Genomic DNA, 26,446 nt, shown 5'->3' with positions numbered 1-26,446 from the left:
TTTTTTCTTTTTGAGTCTTTGTATCAAAAAGTGTCTGAAGCTTAAAGTTTAGGTTTCCACTATTGCAACATAAGAGTTCTAATACATACTCACCATGCTACTTAGTCATCATGTTCTGTATTTATCTACTGTATTTAACACTTCTTTTCTATCTACTGTATTTAACAGAAATATCTACTGTATTTAACACTTCTTTTCTATTTCTTTTCTATTTCTATTACTGTATTTAACACTGCTTTTCTATTCCAACTGACTCCTCATTGTTGGTTATATTACTTAGATGATCAGGCAGTGTAGTAGTCAGTAAGGGAGGCTCAGAAGGGGCAGTCACAGACATACAAGGGGAATATGGAGAGAACTATGCCAAGAAGCCAGAGAAGAAAATTTTAATAATTAAGGAATATTTTTAAATACCTCAGAGAGGCCAAGAGGCATGAGAATTGCAAAATGTGCACTTGAATTGCCAGTTGGGAGGTGATTAATGACTGTTATATTCTGCCCTTTTTTTTGTGGTTTTTATTGATTCTTTATCAACTACAGTGATTACCAGAAAGCAGAGATGATAAATATTCAAGAAATATTGGGTGATCGATTAATGGATTTTATTTTAGGGTTTGGGGAACATACAAAAATAGCCATTTGGTAGCCATTTTTTTTTATGAAGGACGAGAAGTGATAGAGTCAAGATATAAGAAAAGCAGTATTAAATTGAAAGTAATTTAGAAAGGATGTAAGAGTTGGAAGTAAGACAATTTGTCCCAGAGCCAAATTCCTCATGCAGCTTATGGTATCTTCTTCAGTGACATAGATGAATGGGCAGCTATTGTAAAAGATTAATTGGAAATCTCAAACCATTCCAGAAAACACAAACTCGGACGACATTGCCTTTCAGTCCACCCTGGACCCATTTCCCTTTACTGTGGTCCTGGGCAGTGTTAATACACCCCAGACATCGGAGAATAAAATTTGTCTTTTGAGATCAGTTACTACTCTTGCAGCTGACAAAGAGGTAATGATCATTTCAAATGTTTCCTCAGCCAAAGACCATTAATGAAACAGGTGTCCTCAGGAAAATGCTCTGTAATAGAAGGCCTTGGGATTCTTCATACATTGTAGATCCATCTCTGGATCACATTTGTTTAAATTGATTGCTTTGTCTATCAGTTCATCTGTCTAAGTAACTAGCTTTGGGCAACTTGGAGGCATCCGTCATCACTGATTCTTTAACAAAGTTGTGGGTTAAGTCATCTAAAGAAAGATATTTCTTCCTTGACCTCAATTCCAGTAGGTCCAAGGGAGTTGGAAGTGGGAGGGGAGAATGTCCAGGAATCATAGCATTATAGGAATCTTATGCTGTTGACTGCAAGGGTTGATTTTGCGCCTGTTCTGAAATGAATTTTCCTAACCATTTGCTTTCTGTGCCATTTTTACTATTTATTTTGTTGCTTGGCTTACACTGGGCCTGAACTTGACTTTGATCCATACGTCTGGAAATCATAGTTGCAGTTTGCTCTCCTTTTTCACATCCTGCTCTTTTAATAAAAATGTTCCCTTTTTTCTTGAACAGAATGGTTGATCACAGCATTTGGTAAGGGCGAAAGCTGATAATTTGCTTAAAATGAGTCACTTTTGTGCCAGACTGGGAGCCCCATGACTCATAATTACAAGTTCAAAGACTAACTGTTTGTAACAAGAGGAAACCCAGCCAGAGGGGCTTTCAGCTTACCCACTCTTGCATTCTTTATATCCAGAGAGCAAATTATTGCCCAAGGCAACCAAAAGCTCATTAGTGAACCCAATGAAGTGAAAGGCAGCTTCCTGGGCTTGGGCAGAGAGGACAGTCACTACCAAGCCATACCAGCTAAAGTTAACTAGGTCCTGGAGCATCCACCAGTGAACATTTTTCACCACAGATGAATGCCAAGCTGAGTTTTTAAGCAAATCCAATTTAGATTCTTCTTCATCCTAGCAGCTTAACTTTTAGCACCCTTTCCTTCCTTTTCCTCTTCCTGTCATGTAACAGATGAGGGCAACTGGGGCCCCAAGCCCTTGGTATTGTTTTCCACAATCCAGTTCTGCTTCTGGATTAAAGACAAGACAGGATTTATAAACCAAGAGCAGCAAAAACAGTTGCCCAAAACAGCCCTATGAAGTAGACATTAGCCCTATTTCATGGATGAGGAAACTGAGGATGCCGCCTATCTGCAGGCTCATGAATTGCAGGCTCGCCCATTTTGAAGGGCTGTCTTTGTAGTATCTGATTCACAAGCCACACTGAGCCTCTGTGTGATCATTCAAGACATTTTCTCCTAGCTACCCATTTTAAGTAAGCTCTTCTGGACAGATTGGGTGCTTCCTTTCATTCAATATATATTATGACTACCTAATATGTGCCAGACACAGTAAGTATTCATGCCACACCTTCCAGAACCCTTTTTCAGTTACGGTTTTTATCACCTGGAATGCCCTGCATGTATTTCACAGCCTGACCATTCCCTTTTCACAGACATATGTTTGCTCCCTAACCCAAGTTTTCTGGGATGTAAGAACCTTAACATTCTATCCTCACAGCCATGCCCCTCCCTCAGCCTTACCACACACATATACACATAGATGTACACATACAGGTGTAGTCAATTCCACTGCAGGCAGGAAAACCAAGGAGCAGAGGAATTAAGTAATCTTCTCAAGATTATGCCCTAGTAGAGTGCATTTTTATAACAGTTCTTTCCTCTAGAACTGCTGTCAGTGAATAAACTGGCTTCCTAGAAAGCAAGAACTTCAATTCCTCCCTCTGAGAATCCAGCCTACAGAAATAATCCAAAATGCCTTTGTGCAAGTACACTTTTTCAGAGAGAACTTCCTCTATTCTCCCTCAGTAAAATAGCCTGCCCCATCATTCATATCTTTCTATCCTCTTACTTTTCGTCATCCCTTTTCATAGAACTAATTAATAGCATGTGCTTATTTGATTCTCTTGTCTGTTGCCCTCAGTAGAACATAAGCTCTCCAAAGGAAATAAACCTTTGCTCACCACCATATTCCCAGCTCCAAGAATAGTAACTGACATATAGTGGCCACTGAGTAAATACTTGTTGAATTAATTAATTTATTAATGCACCAAGACACTCGGTGCAGCATTATTTGCATAGCATATATATATAAAGCAATGTAAAATCCAGCATTAGAGAATGGACTATAATGGTGAATATTATCCAGCCATAAAAAGCAACATTCCTAAAGACTTTCACTACTTACAAAAAAAGGATTATGAGGTAATGTTAAGTAAAATAAACAGGCTACAAAATTGTATATCTAGTATCATCTTAACTATGTAGTAAAACAAAGCATAGAAAAACTGTAAGGAAAGTAGAGAGATTGTGAGTGATTTTTCTTGCTTCTTTTATTAGTTAATGTTTTGAAACAGCATCTCACTTTGTCACCCAGGCTGGCGTGCAGTGGTGCGATTATGGCTGACTGAAGCCTCAACCTCCCAGGCTCAGGCAATCTTCCCACCTCAGCCCCCTGAGTAGCTGGGACTGCAGACATGTAGCACCAGGCCCAGCTAATTTTTGTGTTTTTGGTAGAGATGGGGTTTCACCATGTTGCCCAGGCTGGTCTCAAACTCCTGGGCTCAAGCCATCTGCCCACCTCAGCCTCCCAAAGTGCTGGGATTATAGGTGTGAGCCACTGTGCCCAGCCTTTCTTGCTTCTTTACATCATTCTGTTACCCCAGTTTTCTTCAATGGGCAAGCCATACTTTGATAATTAGCAAAAGTAAAGTAATGCCTTTTGCATATTCTTACCTCCTCAGGCGTAGATGAGGTTGACATCTTTAGGACTTGCCTTCCGTATCGACTATATCCCTCTCTGAGCTCCTATAGGATAATGCATCTATGAAAGTAAAACTCCTCTGAAACTTTCCTAGATAGCCTAACATAATCCATCCATAATGGTCAATTACTTCTGTCTGTTGAGGATGTACAACAGGTACAGATATTAGCTTGGATGACCCCATAGCATTCTGAAATGATGATAGATGTCTCCAAAGATTCTCATCTGTCACTTTCAGAAATGGAAACTCTTGCCAGGAAAAGAAAGAGAGTGGCTCTCACTAGCCACCTTGCCATTTATACGTGGCATTTTGTTTGGCCCCCTTTGGAGAGAATTATTCATGGAGTTAAAATGTAGAAAATAAAAATAAAAGCAAAACAAACAAACCACAAACTCCCAAAAATGAAAACCTAGTGAGAAAGAGACAGCAGAATAGTGAGGTGATGAGGTTAGTCAGGGTACAGGTTAGCAAGGGCCTGTGGATGTTGACACGAGCCAAGTCCCCCAGAACAGAAAGATTATTTAAAAAATTCTGATTGTGGGGGCAGAGAGGAAAAAGCTCAGTTCCAGGGTTGGCACCTTCATAGGAGAGCAGTTTGGGCTTGATGTGGGCAGGCAGGTGTGCCAATCTGGTACCTATCAGAGGACCTGTTTCCAATGGGACTGCGACTGCTCTCTCCCTTCCTTCCTCTCTTTCGTCCTACTGTACTGGAGAAGGAGCACTGAACAGGACAGGTTAGCCTCTGAGGAGTTTTCATTCCATACAATACATACATACATGTGGTTTCAGAGGGTGATAAGTGCTAAGGAAGGATATGAAACAGAAAAAGAGGGTAGAAAATCATTGTGGTGGGTTGGGGATGAGGGAGCTGCAAACTGAATAGTGAGTTGATAATCATAAAGATCCCAGAAAAGAACATTCCAGACAGTGAAACAAGCAGCAAGTATAAAGCCCCAAAGGCAGGAACACTACTTCCATAATTGAGCAGCTGAAAGGCGGCCAGGGAGCCAAGAAGGCATGAACAAAGAATACCTGGGTGTGGCATGAAGAGGGAGGGATGTAGCCAGGGACCAGATGACGCCAGGAGGTCCTGGTAGGCTGAGGAGGTTGGGGTATATTCAGGTTTGGCTTTGTCCATGGGAAGCCACAGGAGAGTTTAAAGCAGAGAGTGACGTAATCATATTCTTAAAAGATCATTTGGGTTGCTATATAGAGAATATATTGCAGGAGGGCAAAATGGAAGCTGGCAAGGCTATCAGGAGACAGTCCAGAGAAGAAATGGCAATGACTTGGGTTAGGCTAAAAAAGAGACAAAGAGAAGCAGAGAGGTGTAAGGCATTATTCTGAAGGGATTGTTGGCAGGAGTTGCCGCTAGAGCTGATGGCATGTGGGGGTTGAAGAATCATGGAAGAATCTTAGGATTTTTTGCTTGAGCAAATGGTGCCATTTACTGATATGGAAACAATTAGGGGGAACAGCTTGGGATAGAGCTTAGAATGGAGCATGAAATTAAGAGTTCTGTTTGGGGTATGTTAAGTTTGATATGCCAATTAAACCTTCAAGTAAGGATTCCCAGTGGAGTGGCCTGTCAGATGTCCCACTTTGGCACTCAAAGGGAAAGTCATTTTGGAGCCATTTGTGTGTAATACATCATAAAGCCATGCACCTGAATGAAATCACCTGTTGAAAGAGAATAGTCTCCAGAGCTAAACAATATCTGAAGGTTGGAAAGAGAAGCCAGGGAGGTAGGACAAAAACTTGGAGGGAGTAATGTCACAGAAAGCCAGGGAAGGAAGTGCTTCAGGCAGGAGGGAGCTCGTCAGCTGTTTCACCGACTGCATATTGGTCAGGCTAGACTAAGTTATGCTCTGGTAATAAATGAACACAAAATATCAGTGTCACTTAATACAACGTATTTTGGCCGGGCGCGATGGCTCACACCTGTAATCCCAGCACTTTGGGAGGACGAGGCGGGTGGATCTCCTGAGGTCAGGAGTTCGAGACCAGCCTGGCCAACATGGTGAAACCCTGTCTCTATGAAAACTACAAAAATCAGCCGGGTGTGGTGGCAGGTGCCTGTAATCCCAGCTACTCAGGAGGCTGAGGCAGGAGAATCACTTGAACCCAGGAGAAGGAGGTTGCAGTGAGCCAAGATCGCACCACTGCACTCCAGCTTGGGCGACAAGAGCAAGACTTCATCTCAAAAAAAAAATTAATAAAATGTACTTTTTGTTCATATTGCATGAATAATGTGGGCCAGAGAGGTAGGAGCTCTGGTCCCCAGAGACCGAGGCTGATGGAGATTATATCTGCAATGACCCCCATCACCAGAGTGAGGAAAGAGAGAGTATGAAGAATCGCAAAGGGGCTCTCCACTGCTTTAGCCAGGAAGAAACATATCACTGCCGCTCACAGCCCACTGACCAGTAGCAGTTACGTGCAGTTCCCTAACCTTATTGCTGTACCATTTACCGAGAGGCCAGCCCAAATAAAAACAGAAAACTGACCACTGGTTTTGGCAATCCAGGATCACTGGGGATCTTGAAAGGACAATTTCAGTGGAGTAGAGGGGATGGAAGTCCATTGGACTACAGCAAGGCGAGAACAGGAGGTGGGGGAATTGAGAGGTGAATGTAGACAGCTCTGTTGAAGCATTTCCAAGAAAAGGGACCAAAGAAATTGAAAGATAGCTGGAAGGTTAATGGGGTAAAGGAAGGATATTGTTAAAAGAGTATTTTTTTTCCTCCCCCAAGTGTCTAAGTGTTCTTAAGTCCCCTACGCTGCCAGTCACACTACAAATAGATTATCTTTTCTCCTCTTCCATCAATGAAATCAAGGCCAGTAAACATGAATGTTTTAACCTTCCATTTGGTACCTACAAATTCAAATATAGCTACATTTAACTATAACCGATTCAGCATACATTTTAAAATATGACTTTGTGCTGCTGGAAATAATCCAGTGGGGGAAATTGTTCAGGCAGGAGATAAGGGTTCAGGGAAGAAGGCCAGGAGAGGAGTTTGGGAGCCACAGCCCAGGTGAAGGGGGTGGGCTTTGATAAGATGGTGGATGATGTTTAGTTGTTACCAGAGGGAAAGCTTGGACTTCTGGTATACATGAGAGTCCACTGGAAGACATGGTGGTGGAAAGCCTCTGTCCTGTCACATTCATTTTCTCAATGAGATGAGGTTGTTACTGTGGAATGAGCCTGGCTGGTGTGGTTGGGAAGCAGAGAACACAGAAACAGTAGAGGCAGACTGACCATTTCAGCCACTGTCTCTCCCTACGTTGCTAACCCGTCATTTGTAACTACCTTAAAAATCCTCCTGCTGTGTTAAAGTAATTCTTTCACTCTTAACAGATTGCCGTGGGTGGGTTTTTAGGTGACTCATTATTACTTATGATGGTAATTATAACATTTTTACACTTTCACTTTTTATAGTATATTCCACATTTACTCATTCATTCTGTCAGAGACTTTTAAATAAATGATTCATTGCTGCCATATTGTTTTCTTTATTTTTATATAAAATATATTCACAGAAAACTACATTAAAGACATATGTACAGTTTAACAAATAACGTTTTTAAGAAAAACAATTTTGGCCAGGCTCAGTGGCTCATGCCTGTAGTCCCAGCAATTTGGGAGGCCGAGGCTGGTGGATCATCTGAGGTCAGGAGTTTAAGACCAGCCTGGCCAACATGGTGAAACCCCATCTCTACTAAAAATACAAAAATTAGATGGGCCTGGTGGCACCTGTAGTCCCAGCTGCTCAGGAAGCTGAGGCAGGAGAATTGCTTGAACCTGGGAAGTGGAGGTTGCAGTGAGCCAAGATCACACCATTGCACTCCAGCCTGGGCAACAAGAGTGAAACTCCATCTAAAAAAAAGAAAAAGGAAAGAAAAGAAAACAATTTCACTGGAGATCTCTCCTTCTTGCTCATTTATTCAGTCAAGAAATCTGTTTGGAGCATCTACTGTATCCCAGGCAGTGAGCTTGGAGCTAAAGTCACATGCCTTTGGGGGCTCATGGCCTGAGGGGTAGGGGAGGCAGAGAGATGAGATATCATGGAAATATTACATCATTACAAAGGCATTGGATAGTTCTAAAATGGAGAGATGCACAAGGTACTGCCCACTCATAACTCCTCACAATACCATTAAGAGATAGCAGTTATTATGTGTTTCATTTTATAGATGTGGAGCCTGAAACTTAGAGCAATATAAATGGCAGATCCGGGGCACACAGCTAGTAGTCGAAACCAGCACTCAACCCATGGCTTCTGCCTCCAAGTCCTATCTCCTTTCCCCCACCACTGAACAGGAATCACAGAGCAGCCTGCTGTTACACTAAAGGAAATCTTCTTCAATCATCTGAAGGAGGGAGGGAAAATTGCCTGACAAGCCTGTGGAAAACTTCATTGGGTCTCTGCCTGGGAATACCCTGGGCAAACAGGGAACTGGTTGAGGGTGCAGTGTCTGGTCCCAGTGGCCACTTGAGCTTGAATGCCCCTGGCAGCCAAAGGAAATCCCCGAGGTCCTGCCAGTCTCCATGCCAAGCCCTTCACCTGGTGGGATCCTCCCCATCCCTGTGGATTTGCCATTCTATTTCCTGTGCAGAATAACACTGACCCCCTTTCCTCTAGCTCCTGCTTCTCAGTGCTTCTAAAACCTGCCTCAGGAGGAACATTCCCTGAGAAATCCTTCTGCAATCTGACCACCCGCTCCTCTGCTCTCTCCCAGTCATCTATACCTTCTGAACCACGTGACCTTTGATGCCTTGTCTATCTGCTTCGCCTGCCTTTTAACATAAACTTTGGCCTTCCCATGCCCTCAGTGCTGAGCTAAATTGTATGGTCAAGGACAATATTTCTTTTACTTATCTCCAACTAACCATAGAAAAGGGTGTCAATAGCGTAGACACTCAGTGCTTATTAACAGATGGTCTGTTTCACCAGTTGACTCAGCCTGAATGAATAAACGAATGTTATATTTAAACAATAAAATGCTTTCCAGAGAAGAAGCTATTAGGATACAGAGAGGTCAGAGGTTAAAGGATCACCTCCTGGATGCTTCTCGCCTCTTTTCACCACTGTTCACTGGGGGATGGGAGTTTCTTCTCCTCAAAGCCCACATTATTAGAACCTGGGCCCTGCCCCTTCATCTTCTCTGTAGTGCCCCCACCAAAACTCAACTCCAATCCAATCACCATTTCAAGTGTATAACCTATTTAATGTGGAGACTGTTCAGAGTACAATCGCTGTACAGATTGGGGAAAGATAATTACCGTACTTAATTGAACCTAACAGAGTTCTCTAACCAAAAAGTCCTTAATGGCAGAGTCAAGGATTCACTACAAGCCAGCCAGATCTTCACTTTCCCCTGCTCCATAACCCAGCCCCTGGGCTGTCAGGTGATGCGGCTCCTCCCAGGTGTCAGGTGTCTGGTGCCTTCCCTAGTTTCCTGTTCACAGAGATCTCCAGCTCTTGTGAACTGCAAATTGATGGGTTTTGGTCCACGTTCCAGCTCACAACCCTCCAAAAATTTCCTTTTTTTTTTTTTTTTTAACCATCTCTGACCTTCTGACCCTTAGGTCTGATATCAGTGGTTTGCTGGTATTTATGAGATCATTTCTAGTTGACAAATGACTTTCACTTAGCAACATAGCATGCAAAAGGAGCGTTTTGGAAAAAATTGAACTCATAGAAACAGAGAGTAGAATGGTAGTTGCCAGGGGCTGGAGTTCGGGGAAATGAGGAGGTATAGAGCCCAACATCTGGGGCTCTAATGCACAGCATGGTGACTGTAGTTAATAATACTGTATTGTATACATGATATTTGCTAAAAGAGATCTTAAGATCTTAAGGGTGTCAATAGCGTAGATACTCAGTACTTGTTAACAGAAGGTCTTTTCACCTTAAGATCTTTTCTCACCACAAAACAAACAAACAAACAAAAAAACAGGTAACTAACTATATAAGTTGATGGATGTATTACCTAACTTGATTGTGGTAATCATTCACAACATATACCTGCATCAAATCATCACATTGTAAACCTTAAATATATACAATTTTATTTGTCAATTATGCCTCAGTAAAGCCGGGGTGGCCTGTGCAGAAATAAAGGTTCCATTTCCAAAAAAAGAAAAAAAAGAAAGGTGGGTTTTGGAGTCAGACAAACCTAGGATATGGTTATGGCTTTGCCACTTACTAACTGTTGACTTGGAGTCACTTTTAACCTCTTTCAACCTTAATAACCTTGCCAACTAGGCCCAATACTACCTAGTTGACTCGGTTATTGTAAGAATTAAATAAGAACATATGTAATGCCTCTAGTATATGCAAAGTTCTCAATAAGCATCAGCTTTCCGCCACTACCAATAGAGTTGTGAAGATTAATTGAATTAATATTTGTGAAATATGGAACAGTGCCTGTTACATGGAAGACACACAAAAAATAAATTTCCCCTTCCTTTTTTTCCCCAAAACATGAACATAAGCATATCTAAACTCCATTTTGCATCTACTTACTTACAAGCTAAGGAAACAGAATTTTACTTAAATCCATACATATTTCAGGGAAGGGGTATTTTTTGCTCCTTAGCTAGAATGCAATTCTTTAATTCTCTTTTTAAAATGTATGAAAATTGATCAGGCATGGTGGCTCACACCTATAATTCCAGTGCTTTGGGAGGTCACGGTGGGCAGATAGATCACTTGAGGCCAGGAGTTCGAGAACAGTCTGGCCAACATGGCGAAACCCCATCGCTACTAGTTATACAAAAATTAACCAGGTGTAGTGGCACACACTTCTGGTCCCAGCTACTTGGGAGGCTGAGGCACAAGAATCGCTTGACCCTGGGAAGCAAAAGTTGCAGTGAGCCAAGATTGCACCACTCTACTCCAGCCTGGGCAATAGAGCAAGACTCTGTCTTAAATAAAAATAAAAATAAATAAAATTAAATACATGAAAATAAATGAGTCTATAGTGAATCCATTCCTAATTTAGGCATAGATAGAAAATTTGCCTCATTTTTCAGACAACAGGACACGTTAACAATGCTTTAACCACTGCCTCTGAAGCACAGGCTCACACAAGAGCTAATCTCATTAGGGTGGAAGCCACTCAACAGGACCCTGTGAACCATGGCCTTTGGAAGCAGTCAAGGACATGTGAGACTCAGGGAATCCTATGTTCTGTAGAATCTGGAGCCTCCTTCTTTTTTTTATTTTTATTTATTTATTATTATTATTATTATTATTATTATTATTATTTGAGATGCAGTCTCACTCTGTCGCCCGGGCTGGAGTGCAGTGGCATGATCTCGGCTCACTGCAAGCTCCACCTCCTGGGTTCACGCCATTCTTCTGCCTCAGCCTCCCCAGTAGCTGGGACTACAGGTGCCCGCCACTACGCCCGGCTAATTTTTTTGTATTTTTAGTAGAGACGAGGTTTCACCGTGTTAGCCAGGATGGTCTCAATCTCCTGACCTCATGATCCGCCCACCTCAGCCTCCCAAAGTGCTGGGATTACAGGCATGAGCCATCGCGCCCAGCCGATCTGGAGCCTCTTTCTAAGCTGAAGAAAACTGCTGCCTTTCTGTTCAGGGAGCTGTCAGTCAACCTACAAAGAATTCAGACACACGTGTTCTTCCACTCAGATTCCCAGGATTGGTCCAAATATTGAGCCTGGAATTAGACATCCAGGCTTTTTCAGTGCTGCCACATCTACGGGCTAAAATCAATAGAAAAGACTCAATAGATCCAGTTTGGCCTGGCAGCAGGAGCCACAGCGTGCTGTCTTATTTAATGGAAACGTTGCTGGCCTCCAGATGCCTAAGCTGGCTCCAAAACGCAGAAATGCCACCATGACCCAGGTGGCTTTCCAAGCTCAGTGCCTGCATCTGTCCATGGATTTCTGTAACAGCCCATGTGGGCACTTTGTCCTGGATGAGAACATTTACAAAATAAAAACCCCAGAGATGCTAGGTTAGGAAAATGAGTGTTTTCTACAGATGCCCTTGAGGACCACTGTTTAGATGTCTTTTGTTATTGCTGGCAATCAGAAGCTACCCCAGAGCAGCTGCCATTTTTTCAGAGGCTCCAGGCCTGTCCACTCCTTTGGCAAGCCAGCCCTTTCCTCACCTGCTCAAGGGAAAGTCCAGGAGGCAGCCGCAGCAGGTGGGTGAATCAGATGCAGTTACCAAGACAAAAGGAAAACACAACCTGCCTTGAGCACTGCCCCCTTTATTCCACCCAGCCCGCGTGGTCTGCACTGCTGGGCCAGTGTGGGTTGCCCATGGGATGTGTGATTTCTGGCATCAGGAGTCAGGAACCCATTTGATTTATTTAGATGTGGTGCCACCATTGGGTGGGTCTCCTAAGGTTTATGTGGCTTTCCACTTCAGATTTTCCCTTCGCTCTCCTCCCTAGAGCTCCTGCCAAGCCTAGCATGCTTCAGCCTGGTCCAAGCCAGCCCTGAGAACCTACTAATTAAAGGTTCCTTTGACATCTTTCATGTGGCTACTTAAGAAACTCTAAGGCAAGTCCTAATCTGAGGACTTTAGCCCAGGTGATATTATCTGAGTTGAACATAGCCCTTTAACCTCAAAGCCTTGGGGCACTAGCCCATTCCAGAAATTGTCAATCGAGAGGAGGAAGTAGGTTGAGTGAGTGTCCTTGGTCACCCCAAAAGATCTGATCTCTGGTCTTCACATCTGCAGTCACTTTGGCCGTGGCTTTTTTTCTTCCCCTCATCCTCAGATTTCATACCCTGCGGTACCAGCGCAGCAACCCCTCAAATTGTAGCTGGGCTACACCAGGCCCTTTAAAGTCAGCAGAACCTTGACAGATGGCTCTGCTTACTGTGGTGACCTCCATCACCCTGGAGGTGGAGGAACATGAATGGAGGGCTCCTCAGTGATACACGCATGCTAGGGCATGATGCTGCTCTCCAAGGGAGACCATCTGCACAGTAGTTCCTAAAGCGATGGGACCAGGTGGCACCGGCTTGATGACAGTAACAGTAAATGATGACATTTGCTATTATCAAATGGCAGTTGTCATTTAATTGGTTAGTAATCTGGAAGCCACCTATGAAAGGAAGAGCTTCTATGCCAGGGATGATTGACTGGCAGAGGCTGCTGAAAAACTGTGCTGAAAACTCTAATGCTATGATTAGTTTCCCAGGAAAGATGCTGAGATTGGTCAGTGATGTCTTCTAGGGGTATGAAGAGGGAAAGCGGAAACATAGGGTCTGCATATTCAACATCCTTGTCTTTCATGCACCTTTCAAAAACTTCTCCTTCCTAAATCACAAGCATCCTTGTGGGAGGAAGGTAAAGACACTATCTCCACTGTTCCATCTAATCTTTCTGGGAGATGGCTCATTTCTCTTATAAGATCTGTTATAGCCCCCAACCCCATTCCATGCATGTATTCAGTCCAGTGTCAGTGCATCCTTGGCTCTCCATCGTCGAAGCTGCTGGCTTGTCCTGCACCTGGGTTTCTGGCTGAAGCCACCATTTCCTCTCTATGCCCCTGGAGACATCCAGCACCACTCCCAAGAGTGTGGGCTCACTGACCTTCCCCCTGACCTTCCTATCCCTCTTGACCTTTATATTTCATGCTACAGCTCGATAGATTATCCCTTCCTCAGCTCTGCCTTGTCTCTCTTCTAAATCCTTATTTCCTTTTCCTCCCATCAACCCGTTCATTCTACCTTCTCCACACACTCAGGGACCTCAGTTCTCTCCAACTAAAGAAGAGAGGGGAGAGAAGACCAACAGGGGACGATGAACAGTGAGGGGGTGCTGGATTCCAAGGAGACAGGGGTTTGGAACACACTGAAATGGAATTCTCTTCTAATTATTTAGGTGATGATATTTTTGTCTATTTCACCCAAGTCAACACTTACCAAGAAATTTCACTTCAGATAGAAGGTTATTTCAGGCACCATACAAAAAACACACTTGATCCCTGCCCATTGCTTCTCATTCTTGTATGCACCTCCAGATTCTACACGTTGTAGGTATTCATCATACTGTGGTATCAGAGCTGTTCCCTTACCTTCAATTTAAAGAGCTTCCACTATTGAGCCACAGAGTATAATCATCCTTCAATATGATTCCCACCGTGAATCATCAGCTTCCTTCCTGCCTTAGCACCACATGCCCCCCACCCAGCTCTGAGCCTTCTCATGCTTTCAGTCCCAAACAGTGTGTTCCAAACCCCCATCTCCTTGGAATCCACCCCGCTTCTCACTGTTCATCGTCCCCTGCTGGTCTTCTTCTCATCCCTCTCTTCTTTAGTCAGAGGGAACCGAGGCCCCACGCAAGTGAATATCTCCCAAGGAAAATATATTTTTGGCTCCGACTAGGAAATCATTTTTCAGCATGAATAACACAACTCTCTCCATCATTGTACTTTTGTCAATTTTTAAGCAATAGCTTAAGCAGCAGTAGGTTGTTTAGGAGCAGCCAGGAAAATAAGCTCTGGCCCATGTACCCCAGACTAAAGGAAATCAGACAGCAGGCCCAAAGGCAATAGCATAAACTCTCCACTTCCGATGTTTTTCCTTTCCATTTGGTTTCCATGGGACCCTGTGTTGGGGATGGGGAGGGCTTCCCAAAGTACCAAGTTGTATTCGTTAGCAAAATAAGGAACTGAATTTCAGGTTGAAAAAAAAAGAAAGCATTAAGAAGTGGGTAAGGGACCAGCGCACAAGAATTTGGATGCCTAATGTTTCAGAAATCCAACCCTGAGGCTGATGTTGAAAGCCCCTTGTTGACTACCATTTCTACCTATGTGCTCTTTGACCACTATCAAAGTTCAGAAGAGATTACACCTTTGGGACTTGTAAATATTTTCCATCCAACTTACAACCGAAATTGCAATGTCGTCTTTTGGAGAATGAGACTCAGAAATTCCTCTCTTTTAGGTTTTAAATGGTTCTGTAACTCAGCAAGCCAGCAGGCTTCTCTTAATCATTCATATTTCAGGGATCCAGCGCTGGGACCTGTGATTAAAATTCACTAAAAGCAAACAACTAAGAAATGAGCTCTAGAAATGAGCATGGCAAGTTCCCAAGGTCCTCAGCTCTGTTGAGGAGCTGAGTCTGACAGACTAAACAAAGTTGGGAAGAAGATAAAATGTATGTCTTTGCAGTACCTCTTAGCTAATTGTCAATAAATTGTGGAATTTTTCTTTGCTAGCACTGAAATAATGATACCTTCAAGAGTATAGTCTTGTGTCACTTAACAACTGAGATACATTTTGAGAAATGCGTCATAAGGTGACTTCATCATTTTGTGAACATCATAGTGTGTACTTAAAGAAACCTAGATAGTATAGACTACTACACACCTAGGCTAGATGGGATAAACTAATGCTCCTCAGCTACAAACCTGTACAGCATGTTACTGTACTGAATACTGCAGGCAATTGTAACACAATGGTAAGCATTTGTGTGTCTATACATAGAAATAGTACAGTAACAATGCAGTATAAAAATAAAAACACCTGTACAGGGCAGTTACCATGAATGGAACTTGAAGGACGGAAAGTTGGTTTGGGTGAGCCAGTGAGTGATGAGTGAGTGTGAAGGCCTAGAACATTACTGTACACTATGTGTATTTTATAAACACTGTACACTTAAGCTACACTAAATTCATTTTTACTAATATTTCAATAATAAATTAACCTTAGCTTACTGTAACTTTTTATCTTATAAGCCTAATTTTTTTAACTTTTTAATTCTGTAATAACACTTAGCTTAAAACACACATTATACAGCTGTACAAAAATATTTTTTCTTTATATCTTTATTCTATCAGCTTTTCCCTATTTTAAAATTTTTTCATTTTTTTTAAGCTTTTAGACTTTTTTGTTAAAAATGAAGACACAGTGTCAGGACCTTCAGTGTCACTGTCTTCCACCTCCACACCTTGTCCCACTGGAAGGTCTTCAGGGGCAGTAACACACATGGAGCTCTCATCTCCTATGATAACAATGCCTTCTTCTGGAATACTTCCTGAAGGACCTGCCCAAGGCTTTTTTTACAGTTAACTTATAAGTAGAAGAAGTACACTCTAAAATAATGATAAAAAGTATAGTATAGGCCAGGCGCAGTGGCTCACACCTGTAATCCCAGTACTTTGGGAGGCTGAGGCAGGTGGATCACCTGAGGTCAGGAGTTCGAGACCAGCCTGGTCAACATGGTGAAATCTCATCTCTACTAAAAATACAAAAAGTTAGCCGAGCGTGGTGGCGGACAAATCCCTGTTACTCGGGGTGGCTGAGACAGGAGAATCGCTTGAACCCAGGAGGCAGAAGTTGCAGTGAGCCAAGATCAGGCCACTGCACTCCTGCCTGGGCAACAAGAGTGACACTCTGTCTCAAAAATAAATAAATAAATAAATAAATAAATAAATAAAGTATAGTAAATACATAAATCAGTAAAATAGTCATTATCAAGTATTATGTACCGTATATAATTATATACGCAATATTTTTATACAACTGGTATCACAGTAGGTTTATTTACACCAGCATCACCACAAACATGTGACAAATGTGTTGCACTATGACATTATGACAACTATGACACCATATGGGACCACCGTCGTACGTGCAGTTCACCATTGATTGAAACGTCTTTATGTGGGGCAGGACTGTAGTTGCATTTTTATAAAAGCTTCTTGGAGTTGGAATTCATCTCTAATGGTGGGCCAGTAAGCATGGTGACATGTACTGGGGAGAAGATGGTGTTGAATTTCTAAAATCATACTATGTAGGAGATGAAACTGTCCAGTAGCATGGTGGCAGACAGAGAGAGAGAGCAATGGATACATGCCTCATTTTTCACACCATCACAATATGCTATCCAGAAGGAAAGACGTTAAGCATCTAAAGCACTTTTTCATTCATTCATTCATTCAAAAGATATTTTGTGTGCCAAATATGCTATAGTGCTCTTGTATGCCAAGTACTATCTGGATTCTAGAAATATTGCTGCAAACAAAACTGACAAAAATCCTTGCTTTTATCCAAATTGGAAAAGAGAAAGTCAAACTATCACTGTTTGCCAATGATATGATCTTATACCTAGAAATCCTAAAGACTTCTCTGAAAGATTGCTAGATTTGATAAATGAATTCAGTAAAGCCTCAGTTTACAAAATAAATGTACACAAATCAGTAGTTCTGCTTACATCAACAAGGACCAAGCTGAGACTCAAATGAAGAACTCAATCCCTTTTACAATAGCCACAAAAAATTATATAATACCTAGAAATATATGTAACAAATGAGGTGAAAAATCTCTACAAGGAGAACTACAAAACACTGATGAAAAAAAACATAGATGACACAAACAAATGGAAAAACATCCCATGCTCATGAATCAGAAGAATTAATGTTGTGAAAATGACAATACTGCCTAAAGCAATCTACAGATTCAGTGCAATTCCTATCAAAATACTAATATCACTTTTCACAAAATCAGAAAAAAACTCCTAAAATTAATATGGAACCAAAAAAAGAGCCTGAATAGCCAAAGCAATCCTAAGCAAAAAGAACAAATCTGGAGGAATTACATTACCAGATTTCAAATTACACAACAAAGCTATAATAACCAAAACAGCATGGTACTGATATAAAAGTAGAACACAGACCAATGGAACAGAATAGAGAATGCAGAAATAAAGCAAATATTTACAACCAACTGATCTTTGACAATGCAGACAAAAACATACACTGGGGAAAGGACACTATATTTAATAAATGGTACTTGGAAAATTGGATAGCCACATGTAGAAGAATAAAATTGGATCCCTATGTCTCACCATATACAAAGATTAACTCAAGATGGATTAAAGACTTAAATCTAAGACATGAAGCCATAAAAATTCCAGAAAAAAAAAACCTAGGAAAAACTCTTCTGAACATTGGACTAGGCAAAGAATTCTTGACTAAGACCCTAAAAGCAAATGCAACAAAAACAAAAATAAATAAGTGGGACCTAATTAAACTAAAAAGCTTCTGCACAGAAAAATAAATAATCAACAGAGTAAACAGACAACCTACAGAATGAAAGAAAATATTTGCAAACTATGCATCTGACAAAGCAGTAATATCCAGAATCTACAAAGAACTCAAGCCAATCTGCAAGAAAAAAAACAAATAATCCTATTAAAAAGTGGGAAAATGACATGAAGAGACATCTCAAAAAAAAAGATATAAAAATGGCCAGCAAACATGCAAAAATGCTCAACATCATTAATTATCAGGGAAATGCAAATTAAAACCACGATGAAATACCATCTTACCCCAGCCAGAAAGGCCATTAATAAAATGTCAAAAAACAATAGATGTTGGCACAGATGTGGTAAAAAGGGAATGCTTATACTCTGCTAGTGGAACTGTAAATTAATATAATTTCTATGGAAAACGCTATGAAAATTTCTCAAAGAACTAAACGTAAATCTACCACTTGATCCAGCAATCCCACTACTGAGTATCTCCCCAAAGGAAAACAAGTCATTATATAAAAAAGACACCTGGATGCATATGTTTATCACAGCACAATTTACAATTGCAAAGATGCGAAATCAACACAAGTGTCCATGAACTGATGAATGGATAAAGAAAATGTGGTGTGGATTACTGCTCAGCCATAAAGAACAAAATAATGTCTTTTGCAGCATCTTGGATGAAACTGGAGGCCATTATCCTAAGTAAAGTAACTCGAGAACAGAAAACAAAATACCACATATTCTCACTTATAAGTGGGAGCTAAGCTATGGGTATGCAAATTTGTACAGAGTGGTATAATAGATATTGGAGCTCAAATGGGGGAGGTTTGGGGGGTGAGGGATGAAAAACTACCTATTGGGTACAATGTACACTATTCAGGTGATGAGTGCACTAAAATCCTAGACTTCACCGCTGTACAATTCATCCATGTAACCAAAAACCACTTGTACCCCTAAAGCTATTGAAATAAAAAAATTTTTTTAAATACCTGCCCTCATGGAGCTTACAAATTCTAGAAGTAATAATAAAACATATTAACAGATGAAGTAAACTATGCAGGTAGTAAAAAACATATATGGTTCCGTTTTTCTGTGATATTGTAAAAATAAATCAACATTTTAGATAGAGAAGCACTAATAAGAGTACGATCTCATGGGTAAATCTACTATTAATATTACGGGGTCATTTTGAGCCCCACCACCTTGCCCTTTCTGTCAGGCCTACTTTCCCTGGAAAAACTGATCTAAGAGCCGAAATGACTGCCTCTAAAAGCTGGGCATTTTTCACCCCTTTATAATCACTTATTTATGTAAGCCTCAGTTTCCTCATCTATAAAATGAACTTATTTGCAGAGATCATAGAGAAATTTAACTGAAATAATATATAAGAAAGCACATGATACTATCCTTGGTATAGAGTATATAAGAAATTCATTTTTTAATCACCTAGAGATCATTTCTATTGGATGGCAGAGCCACCCATATTAATCAGGTTGCCTTTGTAATCCACACTCCATCTCTGCCCCCTCCACCTGGAAACTTCTTCCACGTCTTCTCTACCTGGGAAATGCTGCTTCATCCTTCAGATCCTTCTAGATGAAGTTCACTTGCTCCCTCCTGCTTGCAGCCTTCTCCCACTCTCGCTGAGAGTCCCTGCCTCCCTCCCTCCCTCTCCCACATGCTGGACACATACCTCTCTACAGCAAGCAGCAACCTCCATTGTAAATATTTGTTCACTTTTCTTGTTTTTGTTTTGTTTTGTTTTGTTTTTTTGTTTTGTTTTGAGATGGAGTCACACCTTGTCACCCAGGCTGAAGTGCAATGGTGCTATCTCGGCTCACTGCAACCTCTGCCTCCTGGGTTCAAGTGATTCTCCTGCCTCAGCCTCCCAAGTAGCTGGAATTACAGGTGCGTGCCGCCATGCCCAGCTAATTTTTTTTTTTTTTTGTATTTTAGTAGAAATGGGTTTCACCATGTTGCCCAGACTGATCCTGAACTCTTGAGCTCAGGTGATCCACCCACCTCAGCCTCCCAAAGTGCTAGGATTACAGTCGTGAGCCATTGCGCCCTGCCATTTTTCATTTTTCTTTCTCCCTTACTGGACTTCAAATGCTTTAAATCAAGGATCAAAGCTTTAATGTTCAACTTTACATCTCTGTCACATGCCTAGCACAATGCCTAATATAAATAAAAACTTCTTGAGAGAATAAATAGATGATTGTCTCGTTAGCAAGGTGAGCTTTTAATCACTCTTTTTGCTCCTTTGCTCTTTCTCTTTCAAATGCATACAGTGCATGCTCAGGGACGGGAACTGCCATAGGAGAAAGAGCCTGTTTCCTAAATCCTCAGAGGGACAAAGAAGTGATTTCTTCAGTAAATAAAAGCTGTTCATTAACTTTGCAGCTGATCCCAAAATGGGGTGAGAAGTGGTATATTAGTGCAATCCAAAGGAGCTGCGCATGAGCTCTGAACAAGCGGAATGGGGATGGGCAAGGGGAGGGCCAGGCTGGGACCTGGGCTCACACACTGGAGCTGCCCGTGAGTCCTTCCCATGTGCTTCCCTCTGTGGACCTCAGCCTTGCTCCAAGTGGTGGCCTTGAAGTCTCTGCAGGCATCCTGGCCTTGCCTTGCCTCTTTGCCTTCCAGCTATGCTTCAGCCACCTCACCTTGGCCTCCCTGAGTGGACATTTGGGAAAACAGCTGACAAGATAATAGCCATCATTCTGATATCCTTCACCTGTGGTCACCACAATCAAAGAACTCCAACTCCAGAATACTTTGTCCATGATAGAAGGAAAACCAAGGTTATGTTCCTGATGATAAGCCCTTGGCACTTCAGGACCCCTAAGTGCCTTTTAAGCCACCAAGAGTATTAAATCCTTCCAGTGTAACTTTCCCATAATGTGTACTTTATTCCATTGTAAGTCTTTGAAAGTTGGCGATGCATGTAGAATATGTTATGCTGCTGGCCCCGAATTTCTTAGTAGGACCTTCAAGACCGTACACAACGATCCCAAACTGCCTGCGCTTGTCTCCTCTGTGCCCTCCACGTCCTTTCTGCTCCCACGGCCCAGGCCCCAGTGCACCTCAGGGAAGGTGTGTTTCATGTTGTTTCATGTTTTCATATTGTCACTTACTTTTGTGTTGTTGGTTGTTGGGAATATAGTTAGTCCCAGTGGTTGCTCAGTGCATTGTAAGTTCTCCCAGGAGTGGCTGCCACCACAGTGCCATGGGCTCTGGAGTGGTCCTTTCCACCCAGCTGTCAGTTCACACTGTCAGCTCTGCAGAGAAAGCAGAGCCTGGGAGGGAAGAGGCTGTGAACCCTTCTTCCCTGCAGCTTAAGCAAGCTTTCACTCCCACCCCACACCCCTTTCACCCACCACCCCCACACCTCTGTTGGTGGAAGGCTGCTCATCAGCTCCCCTGCGGGGGGGGCAATTTGGAGATCCCCCAAGCAGGCTCCAGTGTGGTCTCTGTGGAGCTTTTCTCTTCCCATCTCCGGTCCAAAGTCTCATGCCCTCTACTGTCTGTTATTATTTTATTATGTAGCAAAAGGCATGCACTGTTAGAACTGGGTGCAGATCCGGACAGGGGAAAGTTATGGAATGAATCCGCTGGCTCCTAATGGGCTCTGCTGGTGAAACGTGCCCCTCAATGTCTCTCATGCATCAGGGATCATCTTTCTGCGTCTCACACAAGCGGATTCCCAGGCCTACCCAATTCTAGAGTGTGCAAGGCAGATGTGGAGACAAAGCTGAGTTGTGCCCATTTGCTTCTGATCGGAAAAGGGTGGGGTGTATTTGTGTGCCTCACCATTTAGACATTCTTCACGGTGCTATTTTTATCAAGAGTAATCATTAAATTGGTGTCAGATGGGCTAGTCCAGTTACTCACCCTTAGGATGGGTGATGGGACTCAGAGAGTTTTTTCCAGGCAAGAGGAGACGTGGTATGTGGCCCATATGAAAGCCTCTGCGGAACCCTTGGCCTCAGAGTGAGCCTCACTAACCCTGGACTGTGTTCCCGCAGCAATAACAGCAAGGCTCAGCACCACCCAGCTTCATTCTCAACCTGATTCATTTAACAGATGTATGCTGAGCACCTTCTAAATGCCAGACTTTGAACAAGACACAAGGATTCACAAAACAAACAAACAAAAAACTATTACCTCTACCCCCTGAGAAACTTACATTTCACCAGAAAGGATTGCCATGTGAAGTGGCAGTGTCCACTGGGCTGTGCATATTATAGTTGTATTGATAAGGAACATGGTGGAAAGAGGGTTTGTTCTGCCTGGGCTTTGACGAAAGCTCCACGGAGGTAGAGTTACTGGAGGAAAACGTGAGAAAAGGCCTCCCAGGCAAAGGAACCAAGGGCAGAAGCATTAAAAAAAAAAAATGGCTCTGTAGATGCATCCAAAATCCAGCGATGAATTCAGCTCTCACTGAGGGGTCCCAGGCATACATCTGCGCTGACCCTCACTCCGGGAGGTGGTGAGGAGGAGAGCCTGGTCCTGGCTGTACTGACCGTGAGTTCCAGAAGTTGAACTCTGAACAGCGCCCAGCAGTGAGGGTTGGCCTTTATTGGCAAAGGCGATACAGGATATTGAAGTTAGAGATGACCTAGGGACCCCTGCCATGGCCAGCTCATGGGTCTTGTAACTGAGGACCTAACTCCTGAAGCAGAGCCGAGACCCCCTCACTAACCACAGGAAACAAGAATGAATTGTTATACAGAGACTAAGAGCAGAATTTTTTAGATGCTATCTTTCAGTTTGGATTATAATTCCTTTAACTAAATGCCTGGAAATTTAACAGAAAAACAAAATAGGGCATACCAGGGAGAAATGTGGCACCGAACGATGGTAAGAAAATGCATTTGCAGACGTCCTCGGCAATCCAGGGCTTGGCGCTCTGGTTTTCATTTCCCCCGAGCAGGCATTCCAAACCCCGCCCCCCACGAGTCACATGGCTGTGCAGGCACAGTCCTGCGGGGTGCAGCGGGTGGCACTGGAAGAGCCTCCTCAGCAGGTTGTTAGCCAGCTGGAAGAGCCTGGGGCCACCTGTCTGGTCAGAGTCTCTCTGCTGTGGGCCTCTTGGAGCCAGGGCTGGTTTTGTGGTCTGACTAAAGTGACAATGAAATTAATAGGATCCTGATGCTGTGACTGAGGCCATTTCCCTGTGTCTCCAAACAGGAATGAGAGAGGAAATGTCATTAGGACGCCAGGAGGCTTTTGAAATCTTCAAGAGGGACCACGCTGACAGCGTTACCATTGATGACAACAAACAGATTCTGAAACAGAGGTAAGGCTGTCTCAGAGAGCAGCTGGTCCTCCGAGGCTCAGCCAGGCCAGCCTAGAAGAGATTTGCTTACTCTGTCCTTCCTAATCTGCCCAACATAACTATTACAAGAAAAGCATAATGTTTATTCAGTTTCACATTTAATTATGTCCAGCCTGGTACAATTCTCCTTCATGTGTGAGCCTCACCATCCCAGTACTACTGGGGTAAGCAACTTTAGGGCAGGGTCTGTTACTGACAGTATCAACGTGATTTACAATTCTCACATCATACATTCATTCTCATCAGCCTGTACTCTATCCATGTCTTACTGTTCCAAAGGAGGGGGGAAAAAGTCTATGGACCAAATTATATTCTTAGAACTGCAGGCACTCCAGCTGTTCTGGAGAGCAGTCCTGTCTTAGTCAAAGAAAATATGTGCACATCTTGTGACCCAGAAGCCTTTGGTGTCTTCTCCAGGCCAAAATTAGAGCAGGCAGGATTATCTGCTGACATGTTGTCAGATGGGGCTGTGCTCTGGACCCCTTCAAAAGAAGCTTACTTAGAGGTATATAATTTCTTTTAGCTAGTCTGTGAGGTATATGCATATCCTCAAACTGTAGCAAACAAACTCTATCAGATGTAGGGGTCTAGAGCTCAGAAGAAAGGGTGAACTCTCATATGTCACATGAGACTGTGGATCCTAGCACACAGTAAGTTTTCAAGAACTATTTGTTGAATTAAAATGAGATCTGGGTTTGAGAATCATATGACAACTCAGGAAGCCTAAGAAGTAGATGAGCTCTCAGGAGAACATGTGGCAGTGCTGAGGCCTAAAGAGGGGAGCCATAAGGGAAAGGAGTTTGAAGGGAAGGTAGAGAGAAAGGAGGCCATAATGGAGACTGAGAAGAAGCATAAAGAAGAGGGGGCGAACCAGGAGAAAATAATGTCCTGAGAGCCAAGTCAAGAGGAGAGCCGGCTCCAAGAAGAAGCAGACTGTCAGTAGTGTCAGATGCGACAGAGAAATAAGCAGGAGGGAACTGGGAAGTGTACAGAGATTTTGCAACTAGAAGGCCATTGGCTGGACTGCCGGGCATGGAGGAGCGAGTGAGAAGAAATGTCATTGCCTTCAAAAAGTTGGCGATAGATGAAAATCATTTTTTTTTTTTTGAGACAGAGTCTCGCTCTGTTGCCCAGCCTGGAGTGCAGTGGTGTGATCTTGGCTCACTGCAACCTCCACCTCCTGGGTTCAAGCGATTCTCCTGCCTCAGCCTCCCAAGTAGCTGGGACTACAGGCACCCGCCACCACACCTGGCTAATTTTTTGTATTTTTAGTAGAGACGGGGTTTCACTGTGTTAGCCAGGATGGTCTCATCTGCTGACCTCGTGTTCCGCTCACCTTGGCCTCCCAAAGTGCTGGGATTACAGGCATGAGCCACTGTGCCTGGCCTAAAAACATTTTTAAAAAGAAAAAAGAGAGGTAGCTTAAGTAAAAGGGAAGTTGGTTTCAGGATGGGAAAGAATTGGCTAATATTATAGGCCACAGAATAAGCCAATGGTAAGAGAAAGGTAGAGAAACAACAGGAAAAGCTGACACAGCAAGGCTCCTGGAAGACAGGAAGGTAGGGAATAAAAGCTCAGTGGAGGTTAGCCCTGGAAGGGAGCAAGAATGGAAAAACAAATCAAGATGGGGCTGACATTGGCACACTGAGAAGAAGAGAGAGAAAATTAAAGATGACCTCAGTTTTCTCTGTGAAAAAGAAGTTGAGGTAGAATAAGAGACTTGAGGGTGGTGATGAAGGTTTAATACAGCAGCCACAGGGAATGGGAAAGAAGGTAGACCCGGAAGAAGGAAAAAGAAAGGCAAACGGAAAAGCAAACCGCAATGAGGGTCGAAGGCCCAGCCTAGACTATCATCCTGGCTTTTACACTTTACCAGAAGGCAGATCTCAGCTCATTCAGGAATCCAGTGAAGGGAGTGGGAGTATATGGCTCTGTATATGGACGGCAGTCCAGCCCTTCCTAGTCAAAAGAACTACTTGCTTCCTGCCGTGACCCAGCAATTCCTCTTCTGGGTATATTTCCCAAGAAGTTCTCATGCAGGTTTATAAGGTGACATACTCCAGGCTGCTGTGAGCAGCCTTGGCTATTCATGGCCAAGGAGAGTTGGAAACATGCTGAGTATCCATCACTGGGGAAGTAGACAGGTAGAATAATGCCGATGCCCCATGAAGCAGGACGCAGCAGGTGGGAATCATGGATTAGATGTATGCATACCAATTAACATAGACCTTAAAAGCATAGCTCTGAGTAAGAGCACATCATTCAGATAAATTACAAATAGATCCACAGAAAGCAAAGAAAAACATGCAAACAAAGATATGCTTTAGCAAAAAGGTATACTTTATGAGTCCCAGATATACTTTAGCATACTTTACCCACAAGAATGGGAGCAGGGCATGGGGATAAAAAGGAATGAATGAATAAACGAATAAAACAAGGGGATAGGGAAGAAAATAAAGTGAATCCAGTGAAGCTGAAGACTGTCTCCCTAGAAAGGGGGACATATGCACATCTGCACAAATTTTAGCCTGTAAATCCAAGGGTTTCACAAGCCTTCTAATGCTTATCCATGTTGTAAGACATGAATTTTTAATATGGCTAGTTGGACGTGTTGGGGCAGGATACCTTGTCTGTCTGAAGATAAGCATGTCAAGCTAGCTGCCTCATCCAAAAGACTTCCAAAGAGCCTTCAGCCATGTCTATACGAGAGGCTTCTTAGCTTACACCAGGGACTCGTAACTGGCTTCATATTAAAACAACCCACAGAGCTTTTAAAATCTACCAAAGCCTGGCCCTGACTCCCCAGATATTCTAATTAAATTAGGTGCAACCTGAGCATCTCTTTTTAAAAAGCAGATTCCAGTAGCAAGTAGGTTTGAAAACCACTGGCTTAGACAGTGTCCAGAAACCATGAGATCCAGAATCCCTAAGGTAAGATCCCCCAAACACTACAGGTTAGAAAAAAATTACCAAGTGATTCTTACACATGCTCAAATCAAAGAACCACTGACTTAGGGAGAACATAGCACTTCATCTTTCTTATTATAAAGTTGGCATTGTTTCTGGTTCTGGTTTGTAACCTGAGTTTAGGTCTATTTTCAGCAGGGATTTGGGTCGGGGCTGAGTGGGATGAGGATGTTGTGGTCTTCCAAAGCCTTCTAATATAGAGCTCACTTAACTCTGTACAGTAGAGTTCTGACAACCCATGTGACAAATGTGCTTTTGAGTTTAAACAT

The 26,446-nt window shown here is 42.7% G+C and overlaps 1 protein-coding gene across 2 annotated transcripts in view; it reads left to right on the top strand.

The window, feature by feature from the left end:
- The window catches only part of KIF6 (kinesin family member 6), a 389,937-nt gene that overhangs the window by 265,786 nt on the left and 97,705 nt on the right, over positions 1–26,446 (top strand). For both annotated transcript variants that reach the window (XM_003833335.7, XM_034962039.3), the window contains exon 14: positions 23,063–23,171. In XM_003833335.7, coding sequence (XP_003833383.2) covers positions 23,063–23,171 — 109 coding nt within the window. The remainder of the gene's footprint in view (positions 1–23,062; positions 23,172–26,446) is intronic.

The sequence above is a fragment of the Pan paniscus genome, chromosome 5 (genome assembly GCF_029289425.2).
Source record: "Pan paniscus chromosome 5, NHGRI_mPanPan1-v2.0_pri, whole genome shotgun sequence".
NCBI lineage: Eukaryota > Metazoa > Chordata > Mammalia > Primates > Hominidae > Pan > Pan paniscus.
The sequence above is the reverse complement of the archived record's forward strand: the minus strand, read 5'-3'. Positions and strand labels throughout refer to the sequence as shown.